The 13,598-nt window shown below is 40.2% G+C and overlaps 1 protein-coding gene across 1 annotated transcript in view; it reads right to left on the reverse strand.

Annotated features, from left to right (window-relative positions):
• Positions 1-6,023, reverse strand: part of LOC109518661 (RNA-binding protein Musashi homolog 2-like) — a 43,516-nt gene extending 37,493 nt beyond the window's left edge. The window contains exons 1-3 of the mRNA XM_019874667.1: positions 5,945-6,023; positions 4,473-4,587; positions 4,249-4,323 (exon numbers count right to left, since the gene is read on the reverse strand). Coding sequence (XP_019730226.1) covers positions 4,249-4,323; positions 4,473-4,587; positions 5,945-5,947 — 193 coding nt within the window. The 5' untranslated portion in view covers positions 5,948-6,023. The remainder of the gene's footprint in view (positions 1-4,248; positions 4,324-4,472; positions 4,588-5,944) is intronic.
• Between the last annotated feature and the right edge of the window lie 7,575 nt (positions 6,024-13,598).

Raw genomic sequence — 13,598 nt, forward strand, 5'->3', positions numbered from 1 at the left:
AGGCACACAGCATTGAGTCCAGGATGGTCGGTGATGCAGTCCAGCACCTGATTGAAGTGTTCCTCTCCTTGTCGATGTACAGTCACTACTTCTTGAATTTCATGGCAGCAAACACATTCAACTGCTGTAGGCATTTGCTGGCATTTACCACAAGTACACCTGACATAAAAAAAAAAAAAGTAAAATACTGAGCGATGACACCATGAGCATTCATTTTATTGAACAAGTGTATTGCTTACAGTTGTCACTGGGTGGTACCACCGCACTACGGTTCACTTACATTACGGAATGTCCTGCCATACTTATTTGTCTATATTTATTTGTCATGTCCTTGTTTATGATGATACCAATGCAGCGTCTTATACCGGAGACAAATTCCTTGTGTCTTCTACATACTTGGCCAATAAAGACAATACTGTTGTATATTTTGAATCAAATATTTGCATAAACAAGTATATGGATGGAATACCATACAAAAGTTAAAATTCATTACAAAAATCTCTCAAGTACAAGTCAAACAATGATTTGCTAAGAATACTCAAGTACCAAGTAGGCTAACTGCTTGAACATGAAGTCTGATTATTTTTTTTAAACAATGTCATCAGATAGATCAAAACATAATATTATGTGCACATGCCTGCATCTTCAAATCATATAAATAATACCAGCCTATATCTTACCAATCTTGTGATCTTGATGGGTCTTGTCTCCATTCCATGTCAGGTCGTCTGGGCACATTGTTTTCATCCTGATTAGCGTCTGGCTCATATATGTAAGGTCCAACATGTAAAATTCCAACCTCCTCTTCTTCCTCCAACTCTTCAAAATCTTGGATATCCTCACTTGCGCTCGATCGATCGCTTGTATCGCTGTTTGAATCATTGTTTGAAATGCTTTGCATGTCTACCATATGGAGCTGTGTCATCGCTGTTCTCCATGTGACGTATCACTTCCGGGTTCCGCCCCTTTCGGGCTGGAACTTCGGAAAATCCATTATTTTGTCAAATATACAACATATAAATTATTTTTTCATGCTTTATTTGGTGGACAATGTTTAAGTACTTTCATTGTGACCCTATTTGGCATTTCATGAAATGACTTCACACTTGGCCTTTAACTAATTACATAACGACCAACAGGTGTGCAGCTGCAAAAACTATTTATACTCCAAGGCCGTAAATGAATTTCACTGTTTTTTTTTTTTTTTGTTTGTTTTGTTTTGTTTTTTAATGGGGCCCAAATCCCTTCTAAGACCCTGTTCAGCTATAATTTTTGGTAGGATCTAGTTCTACATGTTCATTTGGTATATTGACTCCACTAGTAAGGACAACAAATTTTAATACAAGCAAGTAACATCATGGAATAAGCTACCACCATGCCTATGTATTGAAATACATGAATTTGACATGGAGAGGCACACTTAGCATTCACATAAGACATGGCCGACAAACCGATGGAACTAACTACATTTGACTTCACTTGCAATAAGTCTCTCTGTAGAGACAAAGTTGAACTTGCTATTCACTTCTGGATTTTGAATCACATGCAAGTCCACAAGCTATTATAAGCAGAGCATGAGAAAAATAAAGGCTGTCCCCTTTTAATTTGTGCCCGCCAAGGTCAATTTGTTGCTATCAGGAAATCACAGGGGGAAGTAAATGAGGGGGAGGAGGATGGATAGGAAGCGAAAATCATTTCAAAGGAGGGCCTGTGGGACTGAATAGAAAGCCAACAAAGCAATCAGCTGCCCTTCACAAATGGCCTGAGGTCACTAAGGAGTGAAAAAAAACAGTATTCAGCGGTGAGGTGTTGCCAATGTGCTTGGGACATGCAATTGAAGCTCATCATATGGAACAGGGCTCGGGAAATCCGGTTCCTCGTGAGCCATATCCTTCCCGTATTAGATCTCTCTCTCCTTCAAAACACCTGATTCAAATGATCAGCCTGAAACGATCAGGAGCAATTGAATCCCATGTGTTAGAGTCGGGGGGGATCTAAAACAGGCAGGATATGGCTCTCGAGGAACCGGAGTTCCCTACCCCTGATATGGAACAAACAGCATCGGTGATCAAGCACGAAACAAAAATGCTGGAATTCAGAAGTTCTGGTGGTCAGTCCTCAAATGGATAAAAGCCGCATGCATGCGTGTGTGTGTGTGTGTGTGTGTGTGTGTGTGTGTGTGTGTGTGTGTGTGTGTGTTTGTGATCAATGCCAGATTATGTCACACGTTTTTGTAATAACAATACAGAATAGTCAGGCAGACATTGTTCAGGGACTCAGGCTCGGAAAAAAAGTCGTGTCAACCACAAAAATTGGTTGACACAAAAATGTATGCCTCAAAAGTATAATCAAGCATTTTATTAGCATACTTGCGATGCCCGCACAGACATTTCTTGCCGCAGATGGCTTGACGCAAATATCTATCCAGATTCAGAGTTCTTTTTGTCCTCAAAATTTAAGTTTTACGTTGTTACGGGCGGCACGGTAGTCGACTGGTTAACACGTCACAATTCCGGCTCCGGCCTTCCTGTGTGGAGTTTGCATGTTCTCCCCGTGCCTGCGTGGGTTTTCTCCGGGTCCTCTGGTTACCTCCCACATTCCAAAAACATGCATGGCTAAACACCTAAATTGTCCCTAGGTGTGACTGTGACTCTGAATGTTTATGCCTGTGTGCCCTGTGATTGGCTGGCAAACAGTTCAGAGTGTCCCCCGCCTACTGCTGGAGACAGCTGGGATCGGCTCCAGCACGCCCACGACCCTTGTGATGATAAGCGAAAATTGATAGATGGATGTTGTCCCGGTGATGTGAAGCAGAGGTTGCTTGGAAAGGGGAACACTGGAACGTAGACGCATGACTGTGAGCCAGTGACTGGGTCAGTCAGCCACCCACCAAATTAGTATTATGATCGGTCAAAGGTAAGATGTTGAGTCTTTTTTACTCATTAGGTAATATATCCGACCTTGGTGTTTGTAGACTACACAATACATTGGATTCATTTTGCAAATGATGCAAATCCCTGGGTAATAGATGAAATAATAGATTCCAAAAATATTCTATTGTTACAAAGCTAAGGCAGACATTGCACGTTAATTGACCCAAGGTACAGTAGGCCGGTCTGGAAGCTATAAACCAGTTCACTGTCAATGTGGCCGACATTTCAAATCATGAACCACGACCCCCACTACCAAAAAAAAACAAAAACAAAAAACAAAAAAAGCTAGAAGTGAAAAACGGTTCAAAGTTAATTGAGTCAAAAAACACTGGCAGAAGAAATGCAAGCACAAGTAAGCCGGAGTACCCACTTGTGAAACCAGTTGTAATTAATAGACAGTGTGTGTGTGTGTGTGTCTGTGTGTGTGTCTGTGTGTGTGTCTGTGTGTGTGTGTGTGTGTGTGTGTGTGTGTGTGTGTGTATTGTGATTGGCTGGCAAACAGTTCAGAGTGTCCCCCGCCTACTGCTGGAGACAGCTGGGATCGGCTCCAGCACGCCCACGACCCTTGTGATGATAAGCGAAAATTGATAGATGGATGTTGTCCCGGTGATGTGAAGCAGAGGTTGCTTGGAAAGGGGAACACTGGAACGTAGACGCATGACTGTGAGCCAGTGACTGGGTCAGTCAGCCACCCACCAAATTAGTATTATGATCGGTCAAAGGTAAGATGTTGAGTCTTTTTTACTCATTAGGTAATATATCCGACCTTGGTGTTTGTAGACTACACAATACATTGGATTCATTTTGCAAATGATGCAAATCCCTGGGTAATAGATGAAATAATAGATTCCAAAAATATTCTATTGTTACAAAGCTAAGGCAGACATTGCACGTTAATTGACCCAAGGTACAGTAGGCCGGTCTGGAAGCTATAAACCAGTTCACTGTCAATGTGGCCGACATTTCAAATCATGAACCACGACCCCCACTACCAAAAAAAAACAAAAACAAAAAACAAAAAAAGCTAGAAGTGAAAAACGGTTCAAAGTTAATTGAGTCAAAAAACACTGGCAGAAGAAATGCAAGCACAAGTAAGCCGGAGTACCCACTTGTGAAACCAGTTGTAATTAATCGACAGTGTGTGTGTGTGTGTGTCTGTGTGTGTGTCTGTGTGTGTGTCTGTGTGTGTGTGTGTGTGTGTGTGTGTGTGTGTGTGTGTATTGTGAGGTCCACACTGGTGTTAGCTCACATGATGGTGATTTCTACATCTGTTTCTTCATCATCTATTTTTCGGGTACGTAAAAAGAGAACTTACCTGGGAATTGGTAACTATAACTTGGTGCAAAACCGCTGTATCCTCTTCCATATGTGGCTACGATATTGGGATAACCTAAACAAGAAAAAAAACACCCTGATTTAAAATTTCATTCTAAAATTTGTTGTAAAATATTGTTCATGCTGGGGTTTGAAGAAGTAAATACCGGAACATGCCCAAAGAGCATGTATGTATGCCACACTGAAACTAAACACTTTACTTACTCAACATGCCCATACCAATCATGAAGGCATCCATTGTAGATGGCAGACCTCTGGCCCGACCCCGTGTCCCTGGTGGGTACATGACTTCTTTTGGTTGGGCTTTTTTGCATTCTACCTGTGAAGCATAGACAATGAAGGATGATGGCACTGTAAAAATGAAAATGGTAAATAAAACCTTTGGAAAGTAAAATTCCCCCAAAATATGTATTATTTAGCAAATTCTGAGAGCCTCTGCCAGTTTTTTTTTCTTATATGTAACACTGCATGAATAAATGTGAAATGCTCAAGTTTGAACATTCATGAACAAAATGGGCCCATATAAATACAGTAAGGCCAAAGAAGTGCTTATTTACAATGTGTGAAATGACCAATGAAAAGAAAAAACAGCAAACATTCTAAAACATTCAGACAGAATGTTGTGTTTATGAATGATTGTACAGTATCGCTTTTTAGGTTTGCTATTCCTCCAATGTGACCTGGACTGGAACCAACGATTTGCTATTCTAACTGCTAAAGAACAGTGACCAAGGAAGAAGGCTTTTGCGGAGACCCATTTGACTTGAGAGTTAAAATTCTCATTTTGTCATCATCACAGCATTAGGACTTCATACGGATAAAGATGACAAGCTAACCATCACAAATTTAAAGGATTAGGGCAAGGAATTCTGGTTCCTTGAGATATATATCTCCTGCCTATTTTAGAGCTCAAAATCTACTTCAACACACCTGATTAAAACAATCAGCTCATCAGCAAGCTCTGTGGAATCCTGAAATGATTATGATCGAATGAAACAGGTGTTTTGGAGTGGGGAGAGATCTAAAAGAGGCAGGATATGGCTCACGAGGAACCGGCGTTCAGGAGGGAAAGCTGTGCCTTGGGGACGACCAGCAAAGAAAGGGGTGACATTTTAATACCAAGAAGTTAAAGAGGGGTTTGAAAAACTAAACTGATCAATTCTTGCCCACAAAAGGGGTTCCAAACTACAGTGGCTTGCAAAAATATTCGTCTCCCTTGAACTTCTTCAGATGTTGCTTCGTTTTAGGCTTCAAACATAAAGACATATTATTTTGGGGGTGAAAGATCAATATGAAGTGAGACACAATTGTGAAGTGGAACGAAATTCATACAATGCTTTAAATGTTTTTTAGAAGTAAAATACTGAAAGCTGGCGCGTGCAAAATTATCTGGCACCCCTGTGTTAATACTTTGTAAAAACACTTTTGCAAAACCATCGGATATCCGATAGAAAGTTGATGCATTATGTGAGAAAACTCCCCATTGTTTTGCACTAATTTGCATCAGTGTGTACACATTCACAATCGTTTTTTGGTTGATCAGAAATGCCTTCTGTGAATGGCAAACACTTGCATTATACCACAGAAGCATAATGATTCTGCGTGTGACTCAGCTTGTACTGTAGATTAATTTGTTGCCATGGTATAGATGAATCACACCAAGTAAAACAACTCACCATTTTATTATTTATTTCGTGAAAATGGATGTCACAGACTTTTTCTGCCAGATCTTCATTTTCAAATGTGACAAATCCAAAACCTGTGGAGAGAGACAGAGGGGTGGCAAGACGACCAAGACAAACATGAGCAAAGTGTCAAAACTGTCCAATAAAACTGTCGACTCATAACGCGGTGCTAGATGGAATCTCCTGTCCCACAATAATTTTTTTTTTTTTTCTTTTACAATCCCTCAAGGGGAAATGTATATTTCACTCTGTGGTATATACCGGGTGACCAAAAATGATTACAAGCCACGTCAGTGCCTGCCATTTCTACAACTGATGATATAATTGCTGTATTTATTCACCAAATTAATTTGATTAGAATGCAATGTAGTCCTCAAAAATAGAGGCCTTCAGTCCATGCGGTCGAGAGTTTATTGCCTTTCCAAAATTTGCTCTAAATGCCCATCTTGGCGCGTCAGACACTCCTGGATGAGACATACCAAATTGACACGAACACAGACACACTCCTATCTTGGAATAACAACGAGCTTGATGGCAATTTCTGCCTCCAAGTCTCGGATTCTTCTGGTGGTGCTCCCCAAGTATTTTTTTTTTCCGTAAACTTTCAAAACCGGTCGGTTCAACAATTTCGGTTGGATGCGATTCCTTTCCTGTCAGTCCTTACACAATACACTTGCGTTTTTTTCCCCTCATGAGTGGTAACCCAAGATGGCAGCCAATCATTTAATCATATTGCAGTGGGGTAGGTCCTGCCTCAGAGGGTGTTTTTTCTTTTTTTTTTTACTTCGGAGGCTGCTCTGGTTGATTCATTATGACGCCAGTGCCAGCATTGTAAGCCATTGCTCCTGAATCTTTATATATCCAACGCAAGATCTCTGGTGGATAAGACAGACATGTTGGAATGACAATATGCTGGAAATCGCTATCTTCATGATGGAGGTCTTTTGTTTCTCACTGAAGTTTGGTTTTCACCTTGGACATTCAATGCTAGCATGCAGCCAGCCTGTCGTTAAAAAAACGGGGAAACATATGGACTGGTTAACTGTTATAATTCCTACAGCGGTGACCTGATTTGGATATACCGTACATCCTCTCAAACTAAAAATGAAAATGTACAATTAAAAGCACAACTTGCTTGTTTTATTTGAAATCCAGTAAGATGGTGATGACAATTGTGTGTGTTCATGTCCCGTGAATGAAGAGATGAAGAAGTTACGTACCTCATGCATGAGCTGAGTTCATTCAGAAATAATTATCATTAGGCAGAGACTAATAATACACATTATGACACAAATCTATGTGCATCGTATAAGACTTATTTAGTAGTCTGAGCTGTTGTTGAGGAGAGTATCATAGTTTTCCAACCTGTTGAGCCAAGGCACATTTTGCGGAAGGAAAACCTCAAACCATTCAACATCACCCTCCCACCCCCGGGATTTGGCATACTGAAATGAAAAAGTACTTACTCAAAATGAAATCTAGGCTTGTACAGCTGAACACAAAGCTGAATTAATTGCAGGGAAGCATGAATTATTCATTTGTATGAATGGCAACAGATGGATACACCTTTTTCCATCCAACTGAAGAGAAGTTATTTGTGATGCCTTCCATTGTATGCCACTGGCAGAGATAGAAAACCAAAATAATAACCACGATTTAAATGTTGTGAATATAACTTTCCCTTTGAAGGACAAGAAATATATATTTTTTCTAGGAGTCAACGCATATCGTATCAAAAACCGTGAACACAAAACCACAAACCGATCCAAACTATGGATTTTGTGAACCGTTCCACTCCAAATTGCATTGTATATCAGAATAATAAAATACCACAATATAGATATTTCAGTTAATCTACAAAAAAATCTACAATCCTTTGTTGAACTAAAACGATAAAGTGATTTTTTTTTTAACAGACTTCTAAAATCCATCCATCAATCCATCGATTATCCAAGCCGAAGGCCACAGGCGTGCTGAGCCTATCCCGGCTGTCTTCGGGCAGGAAGCGGGGTACGCCTTTGAACTGGTTGCCAGCCAATCTCAGGGCACACAAAGACAAAGAACCATTCACACTCACAGTCACACTCCTAGGGATAATTTAGAGCATGGGTAGGGAACTTCAATTATATGTCACTGGTGCGCATTTCAGTCAGAAATGTTCCCACACATTGATCATTTTCTGCCTTTTTTTTTTTTTTACTCATTTTTCGTTCCCATTCCTTCAACCACCAGAGGTATGCCTGATTCTATGTGCATTATTTTCATTACATACAATGACACTGGTTTGCAAAGGTTAATTTGCAAAGGAAGGCACACACTGTTGCAAATTTATCAACTGTGTGACTGTATTTAGCAACTTTTCCTCACCCTTGTGACTATTTTCAAAAAAGTGACGAGTGACAAATTTAGTGATATTTGACAGTCAGACTGTGCCTAATGAACTTTTCAATTTATATGCAGATGCGGAAACATGGCGGCCGCTGTGTATCAAATTATTTTCTAAAACAAACAACTGACAAGAAATGATCATACAGTACATTTCCCACAATGTGTTTTAGTTGTACAGCACAGTGGTTGTATTTTGAGACTTGTTTGTCATTGTCATAAAGGTTCCTTTAAGTATTCCTTCAAAATCTTTCACTGCTCCAATAAATACAGTGAGGTTGTCATTTTGTTTATTTTATCCATCCATTTTCCGATCCGCTTATTCTCACAAGGAGAGAACATGCAAACTCCACACAGGAAGGCCGGAGCCGGAATTGAAACGGGTACCTCTGCACTGTCAGGTCGACGCACTAAGCACTGGACCACCGGGCCACCTGTTTATTCTATTTATGTATTTATTTATTTTAGAAACAGGTTCATTAGAAGTTTCCCCTCATAAATATCTACCATTGATATCGGGTTGACCTGTGATTGACTGGCGACCACTCCAGTCAACTGTGGTATGCTCCAGCTCAATTCGGGGTGGATGACATGGTACGTGATATAGATGAATTTTTCATGTATTCATTTAGCAATATATATATATATATATATATATATATATATATATGGGTTTTTTTTTACCCCCCCAAAGTTTCAAACGATCAAAAATGGAGCCATCACCTTAAATTGCAACAAACTCAAAAGTCACATTTTGTACTGCTTAATATTATTTTACTGGCATATTTTGAGTCTTTTGTGATGCAACAACGAAATAAAACTGGGCATGAACACTTTGTCATCATTATTGTACACCATGGTAAGCAATGAAAACTGTATTTTTGAGATGATTTGTTATATTGGGGGAAGTGTCAAATATCACTAAATTTGTCACTCGTCACTTTTTTGAAAATAGTAACAAGGGTGAGGAAAAGTTGCTAAATACAGTCACACAGTTGATAAATTTGCAACAGTTAGTGCCTTCCTTTGCAAATTAACCTTTGCAAAACAGTGTCATTGTATGTAATGTAAATAATGCACATAGAATCAGGCATACCTCTGGTGCCATCATTCTGTCAAAATTACCATGTGCAATCCAAATTGACTTCATTAAGACTAATCAAAACAACATTGTCTCCTGCCTTGAAAGTTAAAAATTCAGCCTGCAGGAAAGATGATATTGACAATGTCATAAATTACAACTGCATAGAATAAAATGCTAAGGTTGGTGAACAACAGTGACATTTTGTATTCCAAAACTTTGCTCCGATTCCCAAACCAAAAAGCCCTTTGTAGAATAACTGTTCAAGTGCTACTCTGGTGAGCCTAATGATGGATTTGGTGAGGATTTGCCCTGATTTACACATTCTCTTTGATGAAAAAAGGATGTGGAGGGGCCACTTAAGGTCTTTCAAAATAGGATTTCTCGGAAAGTAAATAAGAGCGGGCAGAAGAATCAATTGTGGCAGCAAGCCGTCTCACTCCATTGTAAGGCGCTGAGAAAATATGTTTAACGGAGTTGATGAGCTTATGAAGATAACAAGGAGGAGAGGCTGTGATCTGAAGTAAACAACTTTTAAAACGTGAATTAATTTTAGCTGTGTTCTAGATTGTTGGAGAGGCTTCCTCTGGCTGCCCAGATGAATTATGTAAACATCAAGTTGAAAAGCAGATGTCAAATAGTTTGACATTATTCCATTTCATTACATTAACCCAATGTTGCCGAGGCATGTCACCCAAGACAGCACATGGAGAAACTCCTTGAGGATCCTGTCCATGTCCGGGACCCTTCCACCTAAGTGACCTCAGCCCCCAGCTGTAGGAGTGCCCACTTCAGTGTGCACAGACTGTGGTGCTTCCTTGAAATGCATTTTGTGGCAATCAAGGTGGTCTTCGAAGAATTCCCTCCCCTGACAAACAACATCCCAAGCTTATGTCAACAGCGCCCCCGGCCCTACCCTCTCCTGAGATGTCTAACATCGTCCTCCACCAGTGAAGCTCTTGAAAATGGCTTATGTAATACATACATGAGTGTTTTTTTTGATAATTGTGTGGACATGTTCACTCCACTATACCAGTCACACAGTGCAAATGGGCAGCAATTTCACTGCTCACACTCGGCTCAACTATTTTGTCTCTTGTTTTCCTTGAAGGAACTGACGCATTTATTTACGTTGACATCAAGACAGTTCGGACTTGAAATAGACATATCAATCCAAAAAGCCATGGGAGTCTTTTCTCTATATCAACAACTTAACATTCGGGGGACAGGGGGAGAGTGAGAGGAAGACAAGATGACTGAGAGGTAAACAGAAATAAGGTAGATAAAGGTGGCTGGCAGAGAAGACAGACAGTTTGAGAGTCTTCTCGAATTAGATGATGGCAATGCTCGTAGACCACTTTAATAGCAATCTAGGTGTGTGACAGATGAGACACTGAAGACTTGTGGATGGTCTTATCTCTCTGCCTCCATGGATTTATTGCTCACTAGCTTAGTATTCACACTCTTGAATATCAATTGTGAAGCTGCTGATTGCTAGCACACGAATTATGAGCGGGGATCTTGCCAAAGACAAACAAATATTTGATTACACTTGTCAAGGCTGATCAAATCTCTTCCAGTAATTATTTGAACGCTCAAACTGTGTCCTGTGAATATCAAACACCACATACCACACAAGGTGAAAAAACTACTTGCCATTCGGGGTTAAACATGTCGACACATCTCGCTTTGGCAAGCAAAAGAAGCAAAGATATTGTGAACTTGATTTCTGGCAACAGTGTAATGCAATACATACGATTATTTTTGTTTTTGTAAGTTTTATAAGGTGAACTGGCAGGGCAGCAAACAGAATTATTGCCGTACTGTATGTAGTAAATGGTGTTTTGGTGGAATTCCAGTGTACTATATTTGGCCATGGTGACATCTTGAAGCTCAGCTGAATTACAAGAGACACACTTGTGGTTTGGTGGTTAGGTAACAATATGTGAGGTGCATCGGACCTCACATACTGTTACCTAACCAGTTCATCAATTAAGGTCAATAGTCATGTGCTATATACGTTGTTCCAAAGACAAACCCAATCGGTTTGAAAATATGTGCCATCCACAAGAGAGCAGATAGTTCTGCGGCAGATCAGGGTCAGTGGTCTACTTATAAAACTCGGATACACAATCTTTTGGGGAACATATTACAGTGGCTGGATGGCTTTCCCGCAATTATCGTTGCACTTACGGTATGAAAACTTATTGTGCATTCCTGTTCTGTTGAATCTTGCAATCACGGCACAGCTTCAATTCAGGCGTGGAAGAAGAAACCATCCACATGCTTTTATGTAGGTCACTCACACATAACGGTTCATCAATTTCACTGTCCTACCTAGCTGTTGGCACACTGAGGGGGATAGTGAGTAAGGAGGAGAGGTAGAGCTGTTATAAGGCTTGTTCCACTGAATGTGACAAAAAAAGTTCACATATTCAAGCTGTTGCAGCTCCCCTCACATTGGGGCAAACACATCGCCCGTGCCTCCTGCTGATCGAAGCGAATTTCATATATGCATATGAAATTGCTGTGTCAGAAACGCTCAACTTTCGTTCACTCGGAACACTGTTGCAGATAACAGTTATATGGACAGGGGTGCACATATTTTAAGGAGAGAGCAAGTGCACATTGCACACTGAAAATATTGAAAGTGAGGCACCCTGCACCTTCCTCGACTTGATACTATCTTTTTATGGCAACAAGTCAGAACCCAATACAGGGTCACAGTATGCAGCGGCCCTTCGTCTTTAAGTAAAGCCAATGACATTGGCATGGATTTGGAAGAACGTTAGGACCAAGAAACAAACTCTGGTGTCTCCTTAATGTCCACTCAAACTGTGTTGTGCACCCGACACATAGACAAGGTAGACAAGATACAACTGAGCTTTTAATTAAGGTTTAACACAATGTGTTCTGGAAGGAATGTCACCGGCCAGTTACATTAAGATTTCTTTTTCCACCGTAAATAAAACTGGAAACTTCTTCTGGCACTAATAAACCCTTATTAATTGTAGAATATTTGTTTACATCCCTATTTCAACATTCTTGAGTCTTGTAAGAGTAAAAATAGTAACGTATGTTAATTGTAAGAGCACTCAGGCGACCTGCATACTTATGATGACATGCACACATGATGTTTACAGTTAATTTTGATCCCACATGATTGGCAGTGGTGTCCTCTACATTCACAACTTTTCTTTAATTGAAACATTTTCATGAGATGCTTCTCATCGAAATGTGTTTTCAGTATATAATGAGGAATGGCATAAATAATGTGAATGAGACTTTTATGACAAATGCATCTCACATACCTCTAATATCCATTCATCCATTTTCTAATCCACTTAACCTCACGAGGGTTGCGGGCATGCTGGAGTCTATCCCAGCCCTCTTCAGGCAGTAGGTGGGGTACACCCTGACCGGGTTGCCAGCCACTCACAGGGCACATATGGACATTCACACTCACAATGCCATCTAGGAACAATTTAGAGTGTTTCATTAACCCAAAATGTTGAAAGAGCCATATTGGACCAAGAAAAAAAAAAAAAAAAACACATCTGTCTGGAGCTGCAAAAAATTAAAAGCCTTACTATGAAGGCAACACATGTGGTCTGTATCTATAGTAGCTAAATTAGCGTATGACAGTGAAACTCCTTGACAACGAAATCTACATGGGCGAAAATACCCCCGAGTGTGAAAAAATCTTCATGCATGAAAGCCATTACCACTTTTCTGGTCAACCTACAACGAAAAATCCCCGTTCCGTTACACAAAATCTTTTTCTCTGCTCTTGCCTTGCGACAAGATTCACTACAATGAAAACAAGCCTTCTGCAAAAGTCTAATCCAACCTCAGCCAACAGTGACCTTTGCTGCCTCGCTCCGAAACTGCAACAGCAACCACCACACTGTTTTACACATGCGCAGTAGTCCAGGAAGTATTTCGTTGCATTGCTAAAATGGCTACAAAACTGACCTTTGGATGCCAAGCAGCTAAGACAGGAAGAGCTCTGACACTGGAAGAGAGGGTAAAAATGATCAAAATGAAAGACGGAGGAAGCAAAATAAAAGACATTATCCAAGAAATTGATGTATGTGAAAGTGAATGCTGATTGTAAATTCCGCAATTTCTTTCCCTTTTTTTCTCTTTGTGCACAACTGTACATTGGCTATACAGTAC

The sequence above is a fragment of the Hippocampus comes genome, unplaced genomic scaffold (genome assembly GCF_001891065.2).
Source record: "Hippocampus comes isolate QL1 unplaced genomic scaffold, H_comes_QL1_v1.1 scaffold200, whole genome shotgun sequence".
Taxonomy (NCBI): Eukaryota; Metazoa; Chordata; class Actinopteri; order Syngnathiformes; family Syngnathidae; genus Hippocampus; species Hippocampus comes.